At 41.2% G+C, this 25,537-nt stretch overlaps 1 protein-coding gene across 2 annotated transcripts in view; it reads right to left on the reverse strand.

Annotated features, from left to right (window-relative positions):
* Nucleotides 1-25,001, reverse strand: part of LOC120799286 (adenylate cyclase type 1-like) — a 33,844-nt gene extending 8,843 nt beyond the window's left edge. For both annotated transcript variants that reach the window (XM_040144334.1, XM_040144333.1), the window contains exons 1-7: nucleotides 24,393-25,001; nucleotides 21,130-21,279; nucleotides 20,593-20,711; nucleotides 13,104-13,215; nucleotides 3,045-3,172; nucleotides 1,902-2,060; nucleotides 1,028-1,169 (exon numbers count right to left, since the gene is read on the reverse strand). In XM_040144334.1, coding sequence (XP_040000268.1) covers nucleotides 1,028-1,169; nucleotides 1,902-2,060; nucleotides 3,045-3,172; nucleotides 13,104-13,215; nucleotides 20,593-20,711; nucleotides 21,130-21,279; nucleotides 24,393-25,001 — 1,419 coding nt within the window. The remainder of the gene's footprint in view (nucleotides 1-1,027; nucleotides 1,170-1,901; nucleotides 2,061-3,044; nucleotides 3,173-13,103; nucleotides 13,216-20,592; nucleotides 20,712-21,129; nucleotides 21,280-24,392) is intronic.
* Nucleotides 25,002-25,537: the final 536 nt, after the last annotated feature.

Below are 25,537 nucleotides of genomic sequence, written 5' to 3' on the forward strand. Positions count from 1 at the left end.
GTGATCCAGATTAAGCATATGTTACAGGGTTTGAGGAAATGTCTGTGTGTCATTTATAGTAAGAAATATATGTTTTGTTCAGTTCACAAAGTTGCATGTGTCCCTAAGCAGGAGTAATTAAAGACACTATAGCAGGGAGAGCAGCAGCCTATCCAACAAAGCTTAGTCAGGGCACATCTTTCTCTGAGCCATGCCTTTGATGAAGACTACCCATCAGCTCTATTAAGAGGATTAGCAAAGTCTCCCACATATCAAAGAAAAATACACACAATTGGGATGTTACAGGTTCGTGTAAGGGCCTGTGTAACCTATGTGCAAGCCTTATCTCGCATAACATGAAACCTGCTGCAAGAAATAATGATCATAGGAGAGGAGAGGAAAGGAAAGGAGAGGAGGAGGAAGAAGAGAACTGATGGATAAAGAGACAAGACTGAAATTCCCTCTTCAGCTGCTTGTGGCACATCTGTTGGAGATGTGCGTGTTTATGTGTATGAGCTGACACACACACACACACACATATCTCTGTAAGTTTGTTGGACAGTGCAGATTTAAGATGATAGATGCCACGGGCTGTTTTTTTTTTTTTTCTTTCTCTTTATAGCCCAGTCCAATCCATTACAGGCTGGAAGTGAGATTGGCCCATCAACAAATGTGTGAGAGCTCCATCATATCATGCTGGATGCTGTAGTCACACTATATTTCTATTTGAAGGATAGTTTTATTGTTGATATTGGCACAGAGGTGAAGACTGGTCAAGCTAAACCTGCTTTTTCCAACCGAGCCTACTCTGAGTTACCACACAGGTCCCTTAATATGGATTAGCATACGACCTGCAGAAGCTTTGCTAATGTGTAGAGTACACCGTCTAGGTATTAAAAGGTTCAGCTAAGGGCAAGGACTAATGGGAAGTCACATCTTAACATACATCTGATTTGGAGCTATTGATGTCATCTTAATTACTTTCCTCATAGAAATATATGCAGTACTTAGAATATATGTTCCTAAGTACAGAAATACAATACGATACCTTCCGTCGGTGAGATGGCACTATAAAGAAGGTTTCAATTTCATGTTTTTGGAGGAAGGCGTTCCTTTCATGACCGTTTCCAGGCTCCACCTCATAGTCTCCATTCAGGCACTCCAGTGTGGATCTCGTGATGTGGACTTTCCTGTGGCACAGACAGGATAGGCATAACACACAACACAACCAGTCTCATCGCCACTGGCAGCTGCAGCAATTGGGTGCATTTGGCACAAACAGTTCTGAGCAGGTCATCTGCAGAAGAGTCAAGTGGAACAGGAGACTGTCAAAATCAGGTCTGAAATCCTGCTCCTGCCGGCATATTGCAAATATGAGAATATGCAAAGACTAACTACTCTTTTCAATTATTCCACTTAAAATGCAGTGAAAAGGGTAATTTGGCACATGATCAGTTCTGACAATTTTATTTTTCTGTAAACAAGTAAAAATTTGACTGTATGGTTGAGGTGAGTGTACTTGTCACTGCAGTTTGCCTCGTTTACTGACAATTACTAGTATTTAATTCATTCACATCAAAAAAAGGGTAATGAGTCCAATAAGTATTGGATAACATTTGAAAAATCCACACCTTACTGTAAGATAAGATTTGAAGAGACAATATTATATCACATAGTTTGATTGTTCCATTGATTCTGTGTGATTTTAAATTGGTGATATATTTTTTTGATATTATTTGACGTGGACTGCAGGAAGACTATCAGTCACTTTGTGGAAGCTTGTGGGCATCCAAATAAAGAATAAAGAATGAAAAATAGAAAAACACATACCTAAAGAATAAGGAAAGACACAGTATATTTGCAGGGCACCACCGTTGAAGATTCAAAGGAAACTGTTATCGTGTAAAATGTCTAGTACTGACCCAGGTAGTCCTCCAGCCTCCATCACATTGGCCAAGGTCACATCATTGGACCAAACATCATATTGCCATTTCCTGAGGCCCAGCACTCCGCAGAGCACCCGACCTGTATGCAAGCCCACGCGCATGTTTAGGTTGACTTCTGTGGCCTCTGCTACTGACCTGCAGGGGCAGAGCACAAGTGTTGGGAGTGCGGTCATATCTACAAGAACCTAAAAAGGCAGCACAGAAAATGCAGAAAAAAACAAGATATGTGATAAACAAAGTGTTGTACATATACCACCAATAAATTTGTCGGTCAAAGCAGACCCGCAGACACATAAACATATTATTAGTAAAACTGTGTAACAGAATGTTAGGAGCCCTTGTTCTCAGTCAGTGATCCAAGCTATCAAAGGTAAGAGCACCCCTCTTGCATTGTTACTATAAGATCTGAATATGTATTATTAAAAGCAATCTTTATGTACAAGTAGAGGTCAGATACCGGTGACCAGCAGACCATAAATTCAGAATAATCTGTAACTACAAGCACTCTTTCTAAATAGTTGTGGCAATCTGTCAGGAAGTGGACAGGGAAGAAATGCTGTGCAAAAATGCTCCACTTTGCTCTAACACACCAAAATAGACTGAAGGACACAAAAGATTGCTAAGTTGAGCATTTTTATGTAATCAGTGTTGAGGGAAAAGTCTCTTCTTAATTAACAGGCTTCCAGTCAAGTCATGAAAGTATCTGATTTAATCTTCTAGTGCATCTCAGTCTCTCACTTTCTTTTGGTCTTTTTTTCCACTTCCAAACTATGCAGGGTATGAAGGGAAACAAGAACGTTCAAGCTCAATAAAATAGCTCCTTTTTTTCCTCTCTATTAAAACCTTTTCTCTGAGCCAACTGTAGTTCTGCCCTCTCAAATGTTCAGTGTAAGAATTCACTCACAGCACACACGGCTAATCATGTGTGCCCTACTTGAAGAAAATCTATCATCATGGATTCTATTAAACACTGCACTTTGAACAGAATAAAGTTAGCAGTTTCTTGCAGCCTATTTGGACTCATATTCCATTAGACAGATAGTGAGGATTGCATACATTTACACTAAAAATAATAATCATAAAAATAATTTCATTACATCAACAAATGTGACCACTCACGTTATGGTGTCAATCATGTCCAGACCCATCTCTACACAGCAGTGGGCGTGGTCAGTCTTGGGTTGGGTCAGTCCAGACACACAGTAGTAACAATCCCCCAGGATCTTAATCCTGCGGCAGTGGTTCTCCTGTCAATCAAAAAAGACAGAGAGAAGAGAGAAAAAGTCATTCTGTAAATCCATCTTTACCTCGGAGTTTCATCACATACAAATCTTGCTATAGTAGTTATGCCCTCTTAAAGTATGAAAAATGAACCTTTAGTCATCATGCTGAGCTTATTTATTGTTCCCAACAGAGTGCAAAAATGCAGCATTCCCCCAGTTTAATCAAAGACCCATGGTGTTTGATTTAAAAATTTTAACATTTAATTATAGTTTATCAATTACGCTGATCCATATCCATGAGTGTAATTTGTAAGTGTAGCTTCAAGCTACCCAGTGCTGCATTTCCCAAGGTCAACTGAGTCAATGGTGGAGGAGTGATGGCTTTTTAAACTGGGAAGGTTTTACCTTAAATTGTAAAACTTTCATTTTAACACCGTAATGTTTACAATGTGTCAGAATACGTCATCCTTCAACATATTAGGCAAATTAATTGGCTGAGATTTAAAGAAATTAAAATTGCAACAATACAGTTCTCTCATTTGAGTCTACACTAAGTATATTTTGCTGTATATTTTGTAAGGATTGCTGAATAGCAAGACGTATACTTTGACCTACAATAACAGTATGCCTATAAGGACAGTCAATGTAATATTTTGTAAAACAGTAGATTTCTAATCCTGCTAACTTCTGAAAATCGGACCAGTGGTGTCTGAGATATCAAAACTAACAAAACCACAGAGACAGATCTATTGGCTCCATTTTCTATGTTCATAGTATTCATGCAAATGAAAATGAGATAGAAGTAGAAGTAGTCCACGTGTCATATAAAGCTGAAACCCTCTATCACAAAAACCTAAATTCAACTTACGGCAGCAATTCCTCTTGATGTTCCTATGAACACAACTGTCCCTGTGTACTTGTATTAGGGTCTTGTCAAATGGGATCCGGTCCACACTAGTATTTTCACCAAAACATTTTCCAGCCTTTTACGTTTAGCTAAGCTAACCAGGAGCTGGCTGTAGCTTTGGCGTACAGACATCATAAAACTCTCGGCAAGAAAGCACATTTCTGTATTTCCCAAAATATCGAATTGTTGCTTCTCTTCCTTCTTCCTAGAGTCAAGGCATCACAACGGTGCATTCCAACACCGTTTGCATCAGAAAAGCAGGTTGGCTTTTTATCACTGCTGCTACAGTGATGTACCCAACCATATCTACGAAGGTATGTACATCATAGAAGGATAAATTGAGAGTGACTCCATGTATAGGAGTCACCTATGTGGCCAAAAAAAATCACTAAAGGTACAAATCAAAATAAAAGTCCGATAAGACAGATAGAATAGAAATATGCTGTGAATCTGCACATGGACCGATATTTGTGTTGCATGTGCACTAGCCCATGCAAACTCTTGCGATTTTAAGCTTACCCCAGCACAATGCAGCGCTAAATCAACGGATCAGTCTCACTTTAGGGAATGAGGTGAGTCACTCTCTCACTTTTTAGGGACAATGGGCAGTGGCATGAAAAGGCGGCTTACAAATATAACCCATTATCAGAGGATATGAGCAACAGACATTCATTTTACCAAGGAGACCGGGTTACCGTGGACGCCTTCTCATAACCCTTTATTGTTTCCATGGAGGTAATGGGATCTCTGGCCATGCATGTGAAGAGCACAAAGACTCATGATTATGCACATTGGTGGGCACAAGACAAGACGGATGCTCTATTTTTAACAAGCTAGCCATGTGAGTTTCAGAAAAGAGAGATCGCAAGGGCTTGTTAGCGGCAACTGTCTACTACTACTATTGTGTAGTTTTTACACGCTGTGGTCATGCTTTCTGAGTGCTCAGTGGCATGGAGGCACACGTGCTGTTCACGTAAAATATTGTATATCCTTAGACACAAAGGAACAAAGGAAAGAGCACGCACATGAGACAATACAGAGAGAAGTATCGTGTACACTGTTGAGCAGCTCTCTGTTGTTTTGCCCTGTGGAAGATGTTTTCTGTTAAAATATTGTCTGCAACATTGAATTCAAAATTGGAATAGTGACTGTTGATCCAAAATTAGGATTAAAATAATTTGAGATACAATAATTATAAGCTATATATTATACACATTAATGTCACGGTTACTTATTGATGTCAACTTATGTTATTTTCTCATAATGTTTACTATATTTTTAAGCAAATGCATTCATCTTTATAGAATACATGTCTATGCCTCATATATGTTTCCTTTGTTACTTCGCTCTATATTGGTCTCGGTATCTTTCTACATTTGATATATATATATTTTGTATCTATCTATATCTTATTCATACCTCCCTGGTTTGTTTTTGTGCTGATGTAATATTTAATTTCAGTCCTGAGGATCAAAAAAGTGTTATTTAATCCTTTCTTAAAATAAAAAGAATTTAAAACTGACTTCATGGTCAGTTGAATGAGCTCTTTGTTAAAATTAACAACAAAATATCTTAGCTTCAGAGTTGTTGTTTTTTTTCTGTAATTGAACACTGAAACACTGAAAATACAGAGCTTGTTTTTGATTTCGGCTTTTTTGAGAGTTACTTCACTCCACCATACTCAAGATCAGGCTAGACTCCTTTTCTCTGTTCACTCTAAGTGCACAGCTCCATTTCAAATAGACACCTTAGAATGGACGTCAAAAGCAAGATGTGAGCCACATAGAGCAGGTTTCAAAAGACAAGGCTATTTACATAAATATTTCAGTTTGGTATCCATTGAGCTGGATCCTAATTTATTTACTTATATAGCAGCTATTTGAATTCTTTGTGATGACACTTAAATGCTCTACAAGTCTTTCTCTTTTTTATTTAACAATAAAAAACTTTTTTTTTTTATTGAAACAGCACCGATGAGGTCTCTTTGGGGTAACTCAGGTCATAGTGGAGCAGTAGCAGATGGTACTACACTGCATGGCTAAAGCTAAAGGACACAGGGAAAGCCCTGGTACATACAGAGTCTCCTCCTCGGTACTTTTCCTGTGCTTATCTGCACTGTGAGGGTTTAGGAGCTGATTCAAACCCAAGCAGGATTACCACTGTCATGTGACTGAAGCATTGTGGGCAATCTGGGTGGTAATCAGCGCAGGAGAAAGATGGGCACAGTCTATTAGGGACTTGAACCAAACTGTAATACCTTTTTCAATTTCCATTAGACTGGAGGCACAAGAAACAGTATTACTTAGAGCAGAGGGAGGTTATTTTTTTACTGTTGATAATTCCAAAAATTTGATAATTTAGGTCATGTTTTCAGTGTGGTCAGAATATATTCAGAGCAGAAGCGGTATCCTTGCATATGCTTGAAGGGATGCAAATTAGCAAACACTTCAGTGAACACAGACAAACAGAAGGAGACAGAGAGGAGAGAGGGTGAGACAAGGAGAGAAATACAGGGAGGGGAACATTCAGTAAATTATTATGAAGGAAAAGATGAGCCAGCTGAGAGAAGCAGCAGTTAATTTCCTACAAGTCTCCAAAGGAGAGAGCAGCAGTCTTTGATACAACGACAAAGATCAGTGCTGTGTACACATTATTGATGGGGCTAAAGATTAGGGCTTCCACTCCTGTAACTTTGGGAAGCTGTAAGGACACGAGACAGAACGCGTGCTTGCTGCTGTCTATCTCTAAATCTGCCCTCCGTTGGCTTGAACACTGTGGAGCAGCAGAACCCAGCTGAGAACGACTTTTCCTAATTCCAATTAAAAGCAATCACACTATTTCATGCATTTTGTAACAGGCCATTATATATATTCAACAAAAACTAATGTTTTTCCAATGTGCCTTGGCTTGTTGAAGGATTTCATGTCAACATTACATCAATATGGGAAGAGAGTGATTCATTGCAATGGGCCTCTGTAGGGCAAAATCTTTAACAGCACTACCACTGTCAACATTTCCCGTACTGACTTCTCTCCACCTCTGCCTGCATCCAAGAAAGCAGTGACTAGGTGTTTCCCTTTTTTGTCAAAAGTTCTCTTGTTGAATTGAATGAATGTAAAATAATTTATGTGCAATAACAAATGAATAACATATCAACACTTCCTCCACCCGCCTCAACCTGGTGGGTTGGAGCAAGTGGGTGTTGGAGATCTGTGAAGCAAACCTATTAATGTAGATATATTTAACAGATGTGACAAATAACAAATAATTTTAGATTTTCAAGACTGTTTTATTTTCATGGGTGGTACTGGTTTTCTGAATATTTGATCAGCAAATTTTTGGGAATGACATTAGAAAATGGGTTGAAATGAATTTGGGCGGCTGTTAACAGACTTTAGGACACCCAAGCAGCCTACAGTACATGTGTGAGAAATAGTGCAAACACGCACGCACACTGAACCATCTCTGAGGTGATATTTTTCTCTATCTTCTAACTTAATTAATAGTGAGTGACTGTGATACAGCAGATGTGGCAATATCATATAATTAAGTGAAAGAATAAGTTCTCTATCAAAGTAAATGATAAACAAAATTTGTGAGGCCCACTGTCACAATATTAATAAACACCTTAAGTACACTTAGGAGCATTGTAAATACGGTATAGCCAGGGACAGCCTTTCAGTGAAATCAGTATTTAGCTGAGCAATTCTTATGGACTGTAATAAGGACTCCATGGATTTAAAACGTTTTATTAAGTCTTTTGTGGCTCTGGAGGATCTTTTTTTAAGTCAGAAAAATAGCCCTGATGATACCGTAGTGATGCCTTCAGGGTTATGTCTGTGTGTGTGTGCTTGGAGACTACTAATTGATAACAGAAAAGGCAGTGTAATAAACGGGGGTTGTGGAGTTTAAAAGACAGAGAGGGTGTAACACAAGATGCTACAGATGCATTATGGGAAGCGTGGGATGCAGTCAGGATATCTTGGCCTCTGCAGCTTCAGTTTGAACGTCCTTTTAAAAATTTAACTCATATTAGCATTATGGAAGGACACGCTACTTTATATTCACTGCAATAGCAACCATATTATAATTTTTTTTTTTTAATTTTATTTAATTTTTTGGATTTTTTTTTCAAGCTGGCTTGTTTGGTTTGGGCTTTTCTCCAGTCCACAGTTTTTAGCATACAGGCATCTGAGGGAAACTGAAGGACTTGACAGTGATCCTTGCACCTGCTCATGAGACAAACCCAAACAGGGTTATTTGAGTAGTGTTTACACCCAGACTTAAGTTTCTGGCAGGCAGCTGTCACAGTGTGGACAGTGAACAGTCTTTGTGCTTAATCTATAAATAATACTTTTTTTTTTGCTAGCATCTTAACCAGTGGTACCACCCTTCTGCTTAATTTTTTTTTGTATTATGTAAACCTGCATCTGTACTAATGATCTACAGCATAAGGGCGTTTGAACAGTTTTTTACAAGTTAACTTTATTGCAACACAACACTTTCCTTCAATTTCAAGTTCAATTTCTTCCACTGTTTTGGGAATCTTTGCAAGAACGAGTTTCCTCAGAAACAGACATCACAATTGAATTTGCGTCTCAGGTTACTTATGACTAGATGAGCATTTGCTTTGTCAGCTTTTCCCAATAACTGATTAAATACTTACAGTATCGTTTAAACAGGGAATAATGGTTCGACAACTGAATGTCAAATATGCTCCTTGGGGGAATTGTTATTCTCTTGAAAATAGAATAAAACAAGTGTAATGACACAAGGATACAAATATGGCAATGAATAATTTAAACTTCGGCATGCATTCATGCACTGCACATGCGATGCAGGATGTTTTGTAAGCTTCGGAGGTCACATATGTTTGAATGAAAAGGGAACTCTGACTTGTCGAGGAAGTAAGAGACAGTAGATAGATACATCACTGAGCCATCCTAAAAATGGAAACACGAGAAAGGAAGAGAGCTCAGAGAACCACAGGGCATAAAAGACACAGTTGAGGGAAGTGGGCTGCTGTATGTCAATCAAAACGCTGAGAGACAAGGAGCGGAGGAGTCTGAAAGCTGTGATGCAGGGAGGTGTTGCGAGAGGGGAGAAGAGAGAGACAAGAATGAAAAGCTTTGTGAATCTCTGCCATGGAAACAGCAACAACGCACGCACGCACGCACGCACACACACACACACACACACACACACACACACACACACACACACATAAATACATGTATACAGACACAAAAGTACATCCAGTCCAGAGCTATTAATGTTATATAGCATCACAACAACCATCAAACTAATCAAGGAGTCCCTGTCACAACAGAAGCTGTTGTTTCAGGTTCCGGACAGACTGTTGGAAACTCAGCCAGGGAGAGGAAGTGTTTATAGAGTGAAGGGGCCTGAAGATGATCAGCTGGTGCGTCAGTTTACATTCTAGTTATCATCTGCTTCAAAATGTTTCTCCCTCTTCTGTTACTTTACTTCAAAAGCAAATACTGTCATTGTTATTGTGAATGCTATGTTAAACTTTAATGTATTTACGCTACCAAAAAAAAAAAAAAAAATCCTACCGACAGAGAAAATTCAATGTCTCTACAGTAAACTCAGTCAATTCAGCCATGAATAAAATAACCACGGTGCCTGCTGTGTGACTCAGTCTGGTGTTATATTTTCACTGTTTCAACAAAGACCAAGTTTGGGTAGTGATAAGGTTTCAGAGCTTTCCTGATATGTTTGCGCCCCCTGTCCTCGGTCTCAGCGGTAGTCGGCAGATTCTCAGCCTGGTGGTGAAGAGTCATAATTACTGCCAGTTTGTGTTCTTGTGGGTGGTGGGAATCAAACAGCAAACACTGATCAGTGTGAGTCGATTTCCTGCAAACTTCAATTTTCAAGCTACCCCCTACTTAATACGGCACAGTCCAGGAAGGCAAGAGTATTTTTTTCTGTGATTCCTAAGGTAAAAGTGATGCTGCTGTCAAGTGGGTTGCTGAATTTAGAGAAGGCTCTCATTTCTAAACATATCTGCATATCAACATGGGTACTGAAACCAACAGCTAGGTATGATGAAACACTTCAAAGTTCTCCTTCCCTCTGCGTCCATACTGATATTTTCAACAATGCATGTTTTTGGGTTGATCGGGGCACATACCCCAGGATAAGAGTAGCTCTGCATAGGCTTGAAACTGCAACCCAAATCCAGCCAAGACCTGTGTCTTTAAGACCTGGCCTGGCTGAACTTGACTAGTACTGCCACAATTGAAAATCCCTGACCATTAGCTTTGCGGGACTAATGTAGCACATTGGCAACACAGTCCGTCCCTCTAGGCATGGCATATCTACTTGCAACACATGGAAGAACATGGACTGCTGGCACGGTCAAAAAGAAAAATTTCTTTAAGCTGCACTAATTTATATAATTATATTAACAGCTGGTAAAAAAATTTTGTGTAATATGGAACCCATGGGGAATTATTACTTTACTCTACAATTCCCCTAATCCCTCTAGTGGGCGACTGTGGCTCAGGAGGTAGAGCGGGTCGTTTGCTCACCGGAGGGGCGATGGTATGATCCGCGGGTCCTCCAGTCCGCTGTATCATCTGGGAGTGTGTGTGTGTGTATGAATAGGAAAGCGCTAGTCGATATGACCAGAGAAGCGCTGTGTAAGTGCAGCCCATTTACCATTTAAACCTTTGGAGTGTTTTAGAGTTTTTTCACGGCTGTCATCTAATTTGTTTTCAGCAGCAGCAGGCAGCAAAAAATTTTAAACCCACTGTATGCTACCTGCCCAACACCAAAGCAAAGACAGACAGTTAGCAACCAGCTGGTGAGCATAGTGGAGTATTAAGCAGCTAAAGAGACAAATATTTCCCTTAAGAGATGGTGGAGACAAACACAGAGCTTAAAGTAGAGTGAATGTTGAACTTAATATTCCACAGGGGGCCAAAAACACAATTCCCCATAAATGCTAGATGGGTTAATAACATGCTAACACACAAATATAAGTCACATATATAGGTTTGCAATAGTTTACATTAGTTTGAAATTCTCGCCAGTGCACTTTTGAATGTACTGGTCCGTCTCTTTGACAGAGGATGCGTAAACAGAAATAGCGCATTCCTTTTGTGAACATTAGGGATGAATGATAGGGATATAAGGCTACCTGTGGTTGATGAGGAGATGAGATGGCAGGCAGACTGAGTGAGTGAAAGCTTTCTGATATAGCCGGGTTCATATTTGTTGCCTTATCATCCTTTATTTTAAAATCTGTGTTGAATGGCTTGAGGAGAGAGAGAGGAGAGGAGAGGAGGGGAGTGGAGACTTGGTGTACTACATCAGCAGCACTCGAGGAGAACACTGTGTTCCTGGCCCACTTCTCGTGCAGCTTGACAAGTCCAAAGAGTGGACAGGTGGTGTGGGGATGGTGCTGGAATGGTATAATGAGATGATAACCAATCGCCATGTGGCATCGCCCGCTCTTCGTATGGAACGAGAAGAGTCTGCGTGCCCACAGTGACCACAACCATTAGTCACTGGCACTGCCACTTCCTGCCAAAGTGGATCAGAATGAGTGGGGCTGTGGGTCAGGGCAAGGCTAGAACATGTGATGACAAGTTTCATGGCTGGGGACAGCCTTTCAGTGTAATACGAGGCTCCAAGCGGAGATCAGACCAATCTATTCAGTTGTAACAAAAAGAACGAGACAGCTCAAGTCACGAAAGCAAGAAAATTGATGTAGCTCATGACAGCGTTTCTTGTAGCCAAACAACTGAGGGAGATGAAAGTGAAAATGTATCATCCGAAGCTAAATTAAATGTAGCGTCTTTGAAATAAAGGGGGAAAAAGCTAGAATTAAAGTGCACTGACTTGTTGCCATAGCTTGACTTAAAATTGAGTGTGTGTGTGTGTGTGTGTGTGTGTGTGTGTGTGTGTGTGTGTGTGTGTGTGTGTGTGTGTGTGTGTGTGTGTGTGTGTGTGTATTATAATGCATGGAATCATCTTGTTTTGGCTAATAGCATCTCAGGGTAAAATGCAACTTTCCCTAAGATAAAGACAGGCTGCGGCTGACATGCAAAACAGCAAGAGCCAGGTAAAGCTGCTGATCCAGGATTAATTGGAAAGGCAGTGACAATTATTTGACAATAACAAGTGAAATGAGAGGCACTCTCTTTTTAGTTAGTTCTAATTTTGTGCAGTGTAAACAAACAGGTTAAAAATAGAACCTCTTAACACGGCCAAGTAAAACCTTCTATGAAAGAAAAAAAGGGTTAGTTGTAATCCTATGGATTAATGGATTGGACAAGGGCATGTGCCTAGTGTAAGTAATAGAGGCCAGATTACATGTAGATAAGGCTGTGGCAGGGTGATCTGCAGGGGCTCAGGGCCTCAGCCTTCTCACCAAAACAAATATACTGCATGTGTCAGCCAAACTCACACTGCAGGAGAAGGAACAATGCTCTCTTTTGAGAGGTGTGTTTATTCTGATTGATATGACTTAAAGTAAAAGCACATCAAGAAGATTTTGCAACACCAGCGTTGACAGCGTCACACTTCAAAGCGACTAGTTTAACCGCAGCGGTCATACTCACGGCAAATTTGAGCGGATTTTCAGCACTGAAATCACAAAGAGTGAAATATTGACAGATGGGAAAGCTGAAATCTTTCCCGCATGCCAACCGAGGGAGATTGGGACAAGTACAACTCAGCGGTCCCTTCATTCAGTTCATTCACACGACCAGAATGGAGGCAAGGTTCAGCCCTGGGTAAATCTGGCCTAGATTAAAGAGGTCTGTCAACTCTTCTTCAAATGAAGTGCTGGATAATCATATTAAGCATCATATGAGCTTCCAGTATTCACTATGACATCATGCTAAGCTGGTACAACGGCGGCATGTGCCAGCAGCCTGTGGCCAAAGCAGGACAAACACACACAGCCTTGCTGTGTCAAAGTTTGTGTGCACACAGAGGGGAAAAAAAGAGCAGCTTTCTATGCCCACGGTGACTTAAATTGAGGGATATTTGTTGAAGGAAGGGAAACAGACTTACCGTGGCAAGCTCATCAAACTTTCCAAACAGCTCATTTAGTAGTTTAACCAGTTCCTGGGCTGTACACTGGGAGGCCAGGCTTGTGAAACCAACTATATCTGCAAACAGGATGCTGTAACAGAGAGAGAAAAGAAGTGATTGAGTCAATGCAGGTCATTTGTAGCAGCATGTTATACTGTAACAACGAAACAAGATTATTGGAAGCCTGATCAGATTTGCTCTCAGGAATTTGTTGAAAATGATATTTAGGGAGCCCGAGCCAAAGTCAATTTGAACATTCTCTTTGGATAATGTGTTTGCAGCAAACTAATCAAACATTCAAATAAAGACCTGCAGCAAGAAAACAAGACAAAACAAAACAGAACAAAACAAAAGACAAAAAAAAAAAAAACGGAGAGAGCCTGCTCCCTGCTCTAACTAACTGGCAGCACAGTCAAGCAGAGCGACTCAAAATAGAAGCAAGAGCATTCTCACGGGGATCAAGGTGGAGACATGTCCTGTTCGGAGCTGGAGAAGAGCCGTTGTAGGATGTAATCCAACCATCAAGGTGCTGTCACCATCTCCAGGTGAACTTGTATTCCCTTCAGACAGTTGGCATATAGGACTAAAAGTGCTTGAGGTTTAAAATTGAACCTAAAAGTAATTCAGCGTATATATATCATTGGAGGTTGTTTATGACTTTTGCACTCATGTGGTCAAAGCTGTAATTACCAAAAAGGAGAAATTGAAGTTTTATTTTATTTTTCTGCCGTGGTAATGCACATACATTAGCGTCCTCCTCGGGGGCGTGACTTTTTGGTTCCGACAGATTGTAATTTGGTTGGTCCAATATCAGTGACTGCGGGCACTAATAGACATACACACAGGCAGCTAACCAGCTGTGAGTCGACATCGTTGGCCATCTGTGGTTTGAGCTCTCCCTGACTCTGCACGTTAGTTATTCTTTGTCAGGTCGAATCACGGTGTAACATATGGAGAGCTGAGGTTACAGGGCTACCCGTTACCCGTTGCTGTAGTTTTCATAGTCGGATTATTGGCCGCCACTACAACTGGACAACAAGATGAACAATGAAAGGGAGACAGCGGACACTAGAGAGGAGTCAGATGTCTTATTTCAAAAAATTTAAAAAGGAGAAAAACTGTCTTGTATGAACATCCGTAGACTTCCGGGATATGGCATGCTCCAGTGGCTAGTACAGCACAGAAACAGACAGGTGCATCTCCTAACAGCCCTGGCGCTCAAATGTCAGTTCCACGCCTGCCCCAGAGGTCTGAATCCGGGACACTGTTTCCACACATATTTCCAAAAATGTTTCTCTTTTGAAAGATGTAAAATTCTGCACAATAGCTGCAGTATCATTTTAGATCATATTTCCTTAAACACAAAACTCTGAACAATTCAAACTATAGCTCAACTTCAAACTTTGGATTAACTAAAGAAAAAAATTATACCCTAAGCTGTTTTTGTGCCATATGTGATTTGTGCTGATTATTTCATTCGTCATGTTTCATTATATCTCGACAACGCGCCTCAGGAGGAAAGGTTACTAGTGTTAAAAACTCTGGTGTCTTAATATGGTCCTCATGCCCCTGAGAGACGGCTCATTATCAATCTGCATCAGAGCAGAACAGGAACTTTTCCTGCGAAGGATTCGCCCCGAGTGTCGTGTGGCAACGCAGGGTGTGAAGGGGATTAGTCATCAAACTCTGACTGTCCTGAATAACTTGCATGTATGCGGCTCTCGCACTGATGGCAGACTGCTGTCATCAAGTGGGCTGGAGTTTTCACAATGTGCCAGAGTGCTGGATCTCTAAGGGGGAGCTGCTAAATGTCATTTTGTTGTCTCACAGATGTCACATAATGAGGGGCAATGGATTCAATTTGTGTGAAGGTTTTAATTGGCAAACCATCTGTGGGTTCCAAATATTTGGAACGTTAAATACTGTGTTAGTGTAAACACTTAAGGTTCAATTGACTAAAACTCTGAAAAAGAAAGACCTTGATGCATTAATGTATTTCAGATCAGTGGGCAAAATATCTATATATAATAACAGCTAATCACAGTATGGATACATTTGAAGCATCTTTAATTTGTGCAGTGAATTACCCAACAAGAGCTGGATAAGTAACAAATTGATTTTGACTGATTAGCCTACACAACACACGCCCAGTTATTTGATCCTTCAAACTAACCCAACAAGTTTTGTTTCATGACTGCTCTGGACTCCACGCTGAAGCAATTTCGGTTTTTCATGTAAACTGTTTCGAATGAACCGTCTTAAAAGTTAAATGGCTGATTGGAAAAACTTCCCCCGTATGTCTCTAGCCCCTGTGGGTCTCTTAAAAGGACTGAAATTTAAACTCAGACAAGCTGATTGTAAAATTAATCAAATCATCTCGCTGCCCCACCTGTAACGATCATTCAAGAGTAGTATAATGATAATGGGTGCGAGGACGGTCAATGAACTGTCTGTGCTTTGCTTAATGATTTGAATTACTACTACTTTTCCTATGTTTGTCAGAATTACAGCCTTTAATCCAACCGGTTTCTCATAAGAAACCTATTTTCTTTATTGCAAATACAAATGTCATACTTACAGAGCAGAGCAGTTGAGTGAAGAGAGGAACTACACTATGAAATGAGGTTGTTATATTTGTAGCTGATCACCTCCGTGTATCTTTACATAGACTGGTGGCTATTGAGAGTAGAGGACTAGTTTTGCCTGTGACAACCAATGCTAATTATTTCAGACTCGTGTTTTGGAAGCGAGCCTCAGTAGCACTACAATGCGTGTCTGGAGTCGTAGAGTTGCAGTGCATTGAATCTCTCTGTGGTGTGATGATGTTAAACAGGCAAGATAGTTACCTTCCACACCCTTTTAAGGATGATCCCTATTATGGCTGCTAACAGACTCCTGCAAAATGACATGTCTCGGTTCATGTTCGGATCATGATATCTGTGGGGCTAGACACGTGGAAGCAGCAGACTGTGGCATTTCTACAAGTGCTCTTTTGCGAGACATAATTGCATAAATTGTCTCTCCGTATTCTATAAAACATTCTCATCCACATCCCTCAAAAAGGCAAGGTTTGGTTATGTTTTTGTAGGAGGATCTGGGCAGAAATTTGCCTCAAGGCAAACAAAGGTTTTTGGATTTTTCTTGCTTGAAGAAAGTACGATCAAGCTCCTACTCTGCGCGTGGAGAGCATCCCATTGAGTGCATTGTGCCAGTGTCTCATGACCTCACGAGAACCTTAACGCACTCAGCCATTTTTGGCTGTGTTTACCTCATTTCAACCGCATGCACACGATGGCGCGCGTGCTCTGTGCTCCCTTCAAAGTCCAGGTCAGCTTCCTAATGTACCGTTGAAGATGCAGTATGCTTTAATAGATGAGTTTAAGAGAAATCTAGTGTCATGTCATCATGGTGGCATACTCTGCAAACACACACATATATTAAATAGGAGAACACATAAGCTTATTTGGCAGTTAGTACCCGTGTCCACATGTGCTAGGGCAGGCAAACTAAATCATGAACAGTGTGGGGTGTGTGCTGAACACGTAGTTGATAACAGCATTACATTTAATACATTCCTGCATAACATGATTTAGACTCTGTTTTAATGCCCGTGTGCATAATGTATACACATATAAATGTGAGGTCTTAAGCTGCATTCACATTCACCAACACTTTAAGTAAACTAGTGGACTTTGTGTTGGTAGGTAGCTGTACCTACTTGTGTAGGTAGATATTTGGCATAGAATTTACAGTTGAGTTAAGAATCATTTTCACTGAGTAAGCTTACACCTCGGAGGCACTTGTGTTTTTATGAGTTGGCCCAGTGAAAAGCATAGAGGTTGCAGACTGTAGATTTCATCTGGGAACTTCTATAGTATATCAGATCTTGAATGTCCTCCAGGCAAAATCTTCATAAACAAGCAATGCAGCACTCTTGGCAACAGCTATAAGTAACTCTAGCCTCAGCATTTGCCAAACCTACTGTACTGTACCATACTCACTGCTCGAGGTCAAAACCTCATCCCCAACTCAAGGCCTCTGACTCACTGAACTCATCATTCCCAGCAGACAAAGCACTACGGTTCACATGAACAAGCCAAACACAAATACAAACACGATTATCCCTGTGGTAACTAGAACTTGTCTAATATCTAATATCATCTAAGTCAACCTCCCGGACACCCTCATCCATCATTTCCTCTCCAATGGCACATTTTCGAGGAAAGTTGTTCCCCCAGTTATGCTAATCTCCTATTTCCCTTTGCGGGAGGCCTTACTGTGGCTATTATGGCAGATGTGATTTAAATTTAATCACACGGGGGAGGACACAAGCCACATGGCAAGTCAAGGGTTAACGTTGGATGGGGGGCCCCTCTGGAGCTACAGTATGTGGGCAGTGGATGTGCTGACGTCGGGCCAATAAAGGGGGTTACACAGAAGAGAGCGCAAGGTGCTTACAACATATCTTTGAAGGATAAACTGTATTTCTTCAGAGTGAATGAGCATCTACAAACGTTACGAAACCTCCTGTCAGCGACCCAAGTAGGTCATCTTTTTCAAACTGAAATCACTCCATGTAAGAAGTCATTCCTCACAAATTTCCCCATTAGTCAGTTGTCTAAGAAATATTTAATGCAGCTTTAACTCATGCAATGAAAGTCTTTAAAAGCTTCCTACATTATATGTATACTGAGCAACTTTATATCTCTTTAGTAAAGTGGATGCCTTCATTGCTGGAAATGTGTCTTTAACTACATTTGGGGGTGGAATGAAATGATATAGATAGGCATGATGGAAATGGCTATGAATTAAAAAACACAGACTGGTGAAAATGCACGTTGTACCGTATTCAAGAGGGCGCTAAATTATAAAGTGATTATAAATCTGAAAGCACTTTAATTAAAAGAGCAATGTGATATTAAACAGTGCATGCTCACAATTCATCACTGTTTTCACATTATTAATCATAAAAATGCAATTAATTAGAGGGGGCTTGATAAATTCAAAAACATTTTAATTACTGGTGGTTTAAAAATGTCCTTTCCTTACAGAAATAACTGATGTTTTCAGCTAAAGAACATTTTTATAATACTTTTTAACTTCTAAAATGAATGAAAGCTTATGTCAGTATGGGGCTCTAATATCGCACATATTTTGTTAAACAAACTTAAGGTTTGTTACTTTGGAGTCACTTTCCTTTTTTAGTGACTGATTACTACATTATCCCCCAGGCTAGATTTTAAACAGATCAAACACTGCCCACAGTCTCAGAACGTAACGAAGAAAACTCTGAGTACATTTTGCTGCACACTGTTTACCTTCTAATTACGGTCAACCCAAATCACATAAATCACGTCTGCATCCAGTCTAGATCACGCTCAAAGGGTGGCGCTATCTGAAGGAGTTCAAGGCACAAAAGCAATCAGCAGAGCTCCACTGAGATGTGTCCATATTTAACCACCGAGCACGCACGCACACACACACATGCACGCATGCACGCAGCGCACACAGACACACACACACACACACACACACACACACACACACACACACACACACTGTTATGCAACCAGAATTTAGTCTCCATTGCATTTAATCCCCTGTAGCAACTTAATCCTGGGGCTAAGCAAACTCTCCTGCTCAAGCCTCCATGCTGCTCTGAAAACATACAGGAAAGGAGGAAGTGGAGAAGCTATGAAAAGGGAACAAGGAAATGTTGGAGCATGATAAGGGGATTTAACAACATTACGGATAGGACACAGACTGAAAGGGGTGATGAAAAGTGGAACTAAAAAAATTCGGACTGCAGCGAGTGGAGCACTGAACGTCGTGTTTTCAAACCTACTGTTTACATTTTTCTTACAAATGGTTAAAAGGTCACATAGCTAACTACAGCTGCAGGAGTCAGGAGGAAAAGAAGTGCAGGGGTGAGATGCAGATTTACACTGGTGGTCTGTAACCAAGCACTGTGCGTGAGCAAACTTTTGAGGCACTTGTACTTTACCTGAGCATTTCCATTTGATGCAATTGCATTATTCTACTCCACTTCACTTTAGAGACAAACATTGTACTTTTTACTCCACTACATTTATCTGACAGCTGTACAAACAGAATCAGTTGGGTTAAACTACTCAATAATATATAAAGTAGTGAAAATTAGCTCCCTCCCGACTGGCTTTGACATTAAAATGCTGCTTAAATGGAAATTAATCAGCCATAATAATACAGTTATATGACAAATAATAACCTAACACTGACAGGTGCAATTCTTCTACATAATCAGTACTTTTACCTTTGATACATTTTGCTGATAATATTGTTCTTTATAACATTTTAAATGCTGGACTTTAACTTGTAACAGTTGGTTAGTTGTAACTCATAGCAATACCATAGTTTTACATTGTAGTATTGCTGCTTTTCATATGACTTTTTATGGCTTTACTGAACCCAGTGATAATTTTCCAGTTATGTCTTTTATAACCTAAATTGTGTTAGCATTGTTTTGACATAGTATGTTAGCTAGAGTCTTCTGTAAAAGCAGATAGTTTAACTTCTCAAAGGGCGACCCTGGGGGAGAGCCACACAGAGAAAATGTCTATTCATTTGCCTTATACAGCTTGAAGCTATACAATACCCACTGTGTGATAAGTTGTATGCCAGTGTATGAAGACCTATTTGTCTTACTTTTCAGTTCACCTGGGCTTCAATGGCCATTAAACTCTAGCAAAAAGTAATGATCTATACACAGAGCACATCACTCCCCACTGCACAAGTGCCAGAGGAATCTCCTCCTCACTTAGCACTGCTTAATCTGCCTTTCCCTTTCCCCAGAAGGAACTGTAACTGCAAAACCTCGGTTGCTCCCGGGGGCTGCTGGGATATGATGGCCCAGAAGCTGGCATATGCACCACTGGCATATTAGCCTTGGCACAGCAAAATTACGATCAGATTTTGACCTTGACATCAGTAGATGCTGGATCAGTCCTTCGCAGCCCACATACAGTAGCATTGCTCTATCCATGCTCCAAAATGTGCATCCCATACTTCAACAAATATCTTTGCCATGATTTCAGTTTTATCTGGACTGATAATAAACAAGTGAGTCAGGGGCTAACCCCTGAAATTCAGTGTGAAGAATTAAATATTTCAGTTTTTGCAGCCTGGGGAAGTGTTAATGTTTTAGGATACTGTTGGGTCAGATCACACTATATTTTGTAGCCTTCAGTGTTCTTTCCAAAGGACATGTTTGGTTAAGTTATTCAGCTCCTTTTTAGCATACACTGTAATGCACTGAGACAGCATTTTATTCCCTTATTTCAGCTGGAAATTATCCCATGAGGCAAATAGAGTATCTCCAAATGCGACCGTTCAAAGTGGCATTAGTTAAGTCAATTCACAGCTAAGAGGAGGAGTTTAAATATCGCTGTGACTGGTTCACAGTTGTGTTGGGTTGATGTGAGGATCCTACCTGACATTGTCATGGCGCTGAATGTAGATTTTGTGAAAGATCCTTTCTGGGGGCTTCAGGAAATCCTCTTTCATCTCCATAGCTACGTTCCTGGGCAACAGACTCATTAGCAGGCGCTCCTGAGTGTGTGTGTGTGTGTGTGTGTGTGTGTGTGTGTGTGTGTGTGTGTGTGTGTGTGTGTGTGTGTGTGTGTGTGTGTGTGTGTGTGTGTGTGTGTGTGTGTGTGTGTGTGTGTGTGTGTGTGTGTGTGTGTGTGCACAAATGTGTGTGGTAAAGACAGAGAGGGAAAGTGAGAGGAAAGATAATGTAAATTTAGATATACAATACATTTATAAAGTCAAACACAGCAAAGTTATCAGAGGACAAAGTGTTAGTAGCGATAAGAAATGTGCTAGACAAAAAGGTATGAAATCTAACAGAAATGAATAATGTGTCAAAATGACTCACAGCACAAGAGAGAGAGGGGAAAAAGAGGAAAAAAACATAGACACACATCTAATTTTACCCATAGTTTCAGCAGTGTACGGGTGCCTGTACCTGCTTCTCGTTCTCGTCCTCCATGCGGAGTCTCTCTTCAATGCAGTTGCGAGCCTGCAGGAAGGCCTTCCTCTGGGCTCGTTCTGTCAGGATGCGCACAAACAGCCCTGACAGGTTGACACTGGTGAACAGCACTGTGTTGGCAACCAACTGCAAACAGAAAATAAAGCATGATACGTTGTGTAAATTCTTTAGTGCAGTCGTTAATAACACATACAGTATAAGGAAATCAATAAGAGTTGCATGAACAAACTGACTTTTAGCCAGTTTACGTTCGATTCATATGATAATGTATTTTCATACTTATTATATACATAAATAATAATTAATATTATATACATATATATATAAACTTAAACTTTACTTAATATACTTATAAAATAATAAAATCATGATTATGTAATTTGATTGTTGTTCTATGTTTGTATGTTTGTGTGTATTGGTGCACAACACATTCTTACGTGTACTATATATGTTGATAGATGCACATACGCATGTGCATTTGCATTGTGAAAGTGTATCCCTAATTTTAAAGTCCTGAAACTGGGATTTAGGAACACCAAATGGGCCCTAAAGAGGTGTAAGTAGAATTGAATACAAGTGTTACTTTTGGAGTAGACACTGTACATGGCTATATATAACTACTCTGAGCCCAGATTTTACTCAGGCATGAATGGTGTAAAATGTATGAAAACTAAATCAAGCCCAACAAATATCCTCACATGTGAGAGATGGGTGGCAGCGTGGCCTAATGTTTCTCTATTTTGGGCGTCTGTGACACTCAAACTTTTGAGATTCCGTGCTCTGGTTCATCCATCACATCAGATGCACAGCAGCATGACTGCTCCAACCTTGTGCAGGACACAAAGACAAGAGAGCTTCTTTTTTTTTTCTACTCGACCGAGGCTGGCTGCCTAAGACTTTGTACACCAACCGAAGAGGTCCTATATTCACCTCCTGCGTGCACACAAACAAGCTGTCACCCTGGGCAATAATTATATATTCATAAAAAAAAAAAGAAGAAAGGAATTCATTCTCTTCATATATTCATCATTAGTGTTTTCTACAGTGTATTTGACCTCAAGAAAAGCCATAACAAATTACGTTAAGCCTTACTTATACAGAATATAGTGTCATTTCAGGGCATTTATGTTTCAGTGAGCATCATAAATACACTGTCACTGGATATGCACCCTATTTCTCAAATTTAACAAACCTCTGACACCACAGACAGGCATGTTTTCTAGTCCAATGAATAATAGATTGCCTTGAAAAGAGTTTTTGGCACCAGCAGTCAGTCTTTGTGCTTGGCAGAAGTGCTGGCAAGCATCAACATGTTCAAATGACGCTCGGGTTACTTTGTAGCCTCCAGTAAGTAAATGAGTTAAGTGGTGTAAAACACTCAGTCCTCTGCTTATTTGCGGTGATAACCCCAATTTGCCTTCAAATGGCAGTTGACCTTATTGCACTGTACTCGCACCCATCCGCTGTTGGTAAAAATAGTATAGACACAAAGCAAAAATTACAGCCTTTACATTAACTTTTCGTTTTGCAAAGTAATTATTTTCAAGGTGTGTTAAGGTGGCGATGTGCAGTTAATGGGCAGCAGTTTAAAAGACCCCAGGAGACTGGTTACTTTATAACAGTTACTGGATTTATAAATGCCATATAACATTTTATAACCTCCAACATTTGATGTATCAATAAAGTGTGGCACTACCTCCGGTTCAGTTATTACAGAACATGACAACAGGACTCACAGCTATATAGGGAACTAGTAATAACCTGTTTTTCAAGTTATATTCCACGCTCGCCTCTGTAATATATATGATATTTCAGATAGACTGAGCCATGAAAGCAGACGGTACTGTAGGCTGAGTGCCTGGGACCTAGGTGGGTGGTTGGTGCGAGCCTGGGCCGTGCGGGGTCATGCCACACGGCTCATCTCTAAGCTTAATGGATTAGCTATCTCTGGTAGTACAGCTAACACTGTCCTTCACATGGCTATGCAGGTATCTCATAGCCTACGTACAGGAAAACAATCTCCTCGGCAAATACGCTGTCATCGTCTGAGGGCGTTATGAACTGATCAAATCTCAGTTTCGTTTCCAAGAAATGCACAATCTTCATGTCATATGTTGCACGGGGGCAGAAATGTTCCATTACCCCTGGAGGGTTTGACTGATGTGACATATCTTCTTTCCTCACACCTGATGACAGCCCGAAATGGGAGTGTGTACATGTGTTTACACGTGTGTGCCTCATTGTGACAGAGAAAAGGTACAAAGATATTAATGTACAAAGAGTGGTGTGCCCATTTCCATTTCAGCTCTCAAATGACATGCATGACTTTGCCCTCTTTTTAATAACTGAAGCCTACAGTGTGGCGAAAGTGGTGTGTGTGTGTGTGTGTGTGTGTGTCTGTGTGTGTGTGTGTGTGTGTGTGTGTGTGCGTGTGAGTGTGTGTGTGTGTGTGTGTGTGTGTGTGTGTGTGTGTGTGTGTGTGTGTGTGTGTGTGTGCGTGTGCGGGCCCCTCCGATTTGCCCTACTTCTGGTGCTAGCAGGATGTCACTCCGGTTCTTCATTCCCAGCTGGCTCCTTTAGGGCTGAATCATATCCACGGGGAAACAGCCATGGGCGTACAGAATGCTCTGTGCATTCGTATTTTCCCTCTCTTTGTTTGTCCCCTTTCTGTGGGCCTACAAGTGCGCATCACCACAGCTATGGCCTATAGAGTGGTTCAGTATTATTGAACAAACTCAAGCTATGTAAGCTATGTAAAATCCCTTCCAGGTGGAATAGTTGTTTATGTTTAGAGGAAAGCACTCAGGTTCACACAGTCTTCCCTCTGTGTTTGTCCACCACATGCCACCAGAAGTTAAGACCGAGCCTCTAAATCTAACATTCTCCCTTAAAGCTCAGAATTGTACTCGATCCAGTGGCTGAGCTGACATGAACCAGCGTTTCAGTTTTTGTAACAGAAAAAAAAAACAAAAATAACGTGTCGTGGCAGAATTGCACTACTGTCCAATTTGACCGAAGCCCCTGCCAATCCTATCAAGTCTGACCACAAGGAGCTGTCCCTGGTGCTGAACTCAAGTCTAAATGCTGTGTTTCGCTGCATGGGCCTACGTTGTGTTATATCCTACCCCATGTGTATGTAGCTGATGTCGAATTGTGATGATGGTGCTTATAGGCCTAGTAATGGGAAAAGTATAGAAATATAGTAAAGGCACAGTAATGAGTGTGTGGCAAGTACGTACCGTTCTCCATAGTTTCTGCGTTTTCACGGTGACGGAGGTGGCCGTCACTATCAAATGCGAGATGGAGACCATTATTCCAAACACAACAGCCAAGAGTGTCCGCACAGGTAGGAGCGCATAGGCGACGAAGGTGACCAGGATGAGCTGCCACATGCCTTGCTCCGGGGACGTCGGGGGCTCCATCCCCATCGCGCCCAGGGAGAAGGGGCAGCAGAGGAAGGAGAAAGTGAAGCCGAAGAGCAGCGTCAGGTTAACAATCTGTTGGAGCTGAGTCACTTGCAGGTACTTGACATTAGTTACGATGAAGAGGGAGACGAAGATGACACAGTGGACCGGATGGGACCCCTTGGAGATGGTGAGGTTGGGGCCGGACAGCAACTCCACCACGGCCAGTGTCGAGGACAGGAAGATGAGCACGGCCAGGGCTTTGAGAGTGGACGTCTGCTCCAGCTTCAGGTTGTAGTTCTGGAAGAGGGACTCCAGCTCCTTGCAGTCGAACTCGTCCTCGCACACGATGGTGGTCAAAGGGACCCCCGGTGGGCAGTGACTTCTCTTCCGCCTGGTTTTGACTTTCTGAAACGGTACTTCCTCCATGTCAGTGCCATTCATAAACTGAATACCTGCTCACAGCTTAGGTCAAACGGGACACCGGATCCCACGCCGACACGGACCGGGGCCAACGGTGAAAAGACGCGCAGAGCAGGCTGGAGGCAGAGCGTCCCAGATAGCGGAGACTGGCCGGTGGCCACAGACGCGCTTCACACTATCCACAGGTTGGACTGTGTTGTTCGGCGAGATCAGCCGCATTCATGTCCCGGCTCTCTTTGCACGCGATCTGTGAAATAAATTATCCCCCCCAAAAAAAAAAAAAAAAAAAAAAAATCAGCATTCGCTGGAACGCCACACGAGGAGCAGCGTACACGACGTCTAGTTCAGATGGTAACAGCTTTTTTGCTGGGCTCAGATAGGATCACGCCTGCGCATTATGAGGTGAAGATAAGACGGGTCTCAGCTACTCAACACACAGTCAAGACGATTTGACTGGTGCGGCCGCAGAGCGTCCCTCAACCAATCCAGCAGGACAGTGCATGCATCATCCATAACAGTAATGTCCTTTTCTTTTCCACCTACACATGACATGTTTC

Source organism: Xiphias gladius, chromosome 14 (genome assembly GCF_016859285.1).
Source record: "Xiphias gladius isolate SHS-SW01 ecotype Sanya breed wild chromosome 14, ASM1685928v1, whole genome shotgun sequence".
NCBI lineage: Eukaryota > Metazoa > Chordata > Actinopteri > Istiophoriformes > Xiphiidae > Xiphias > Xiphias gladius.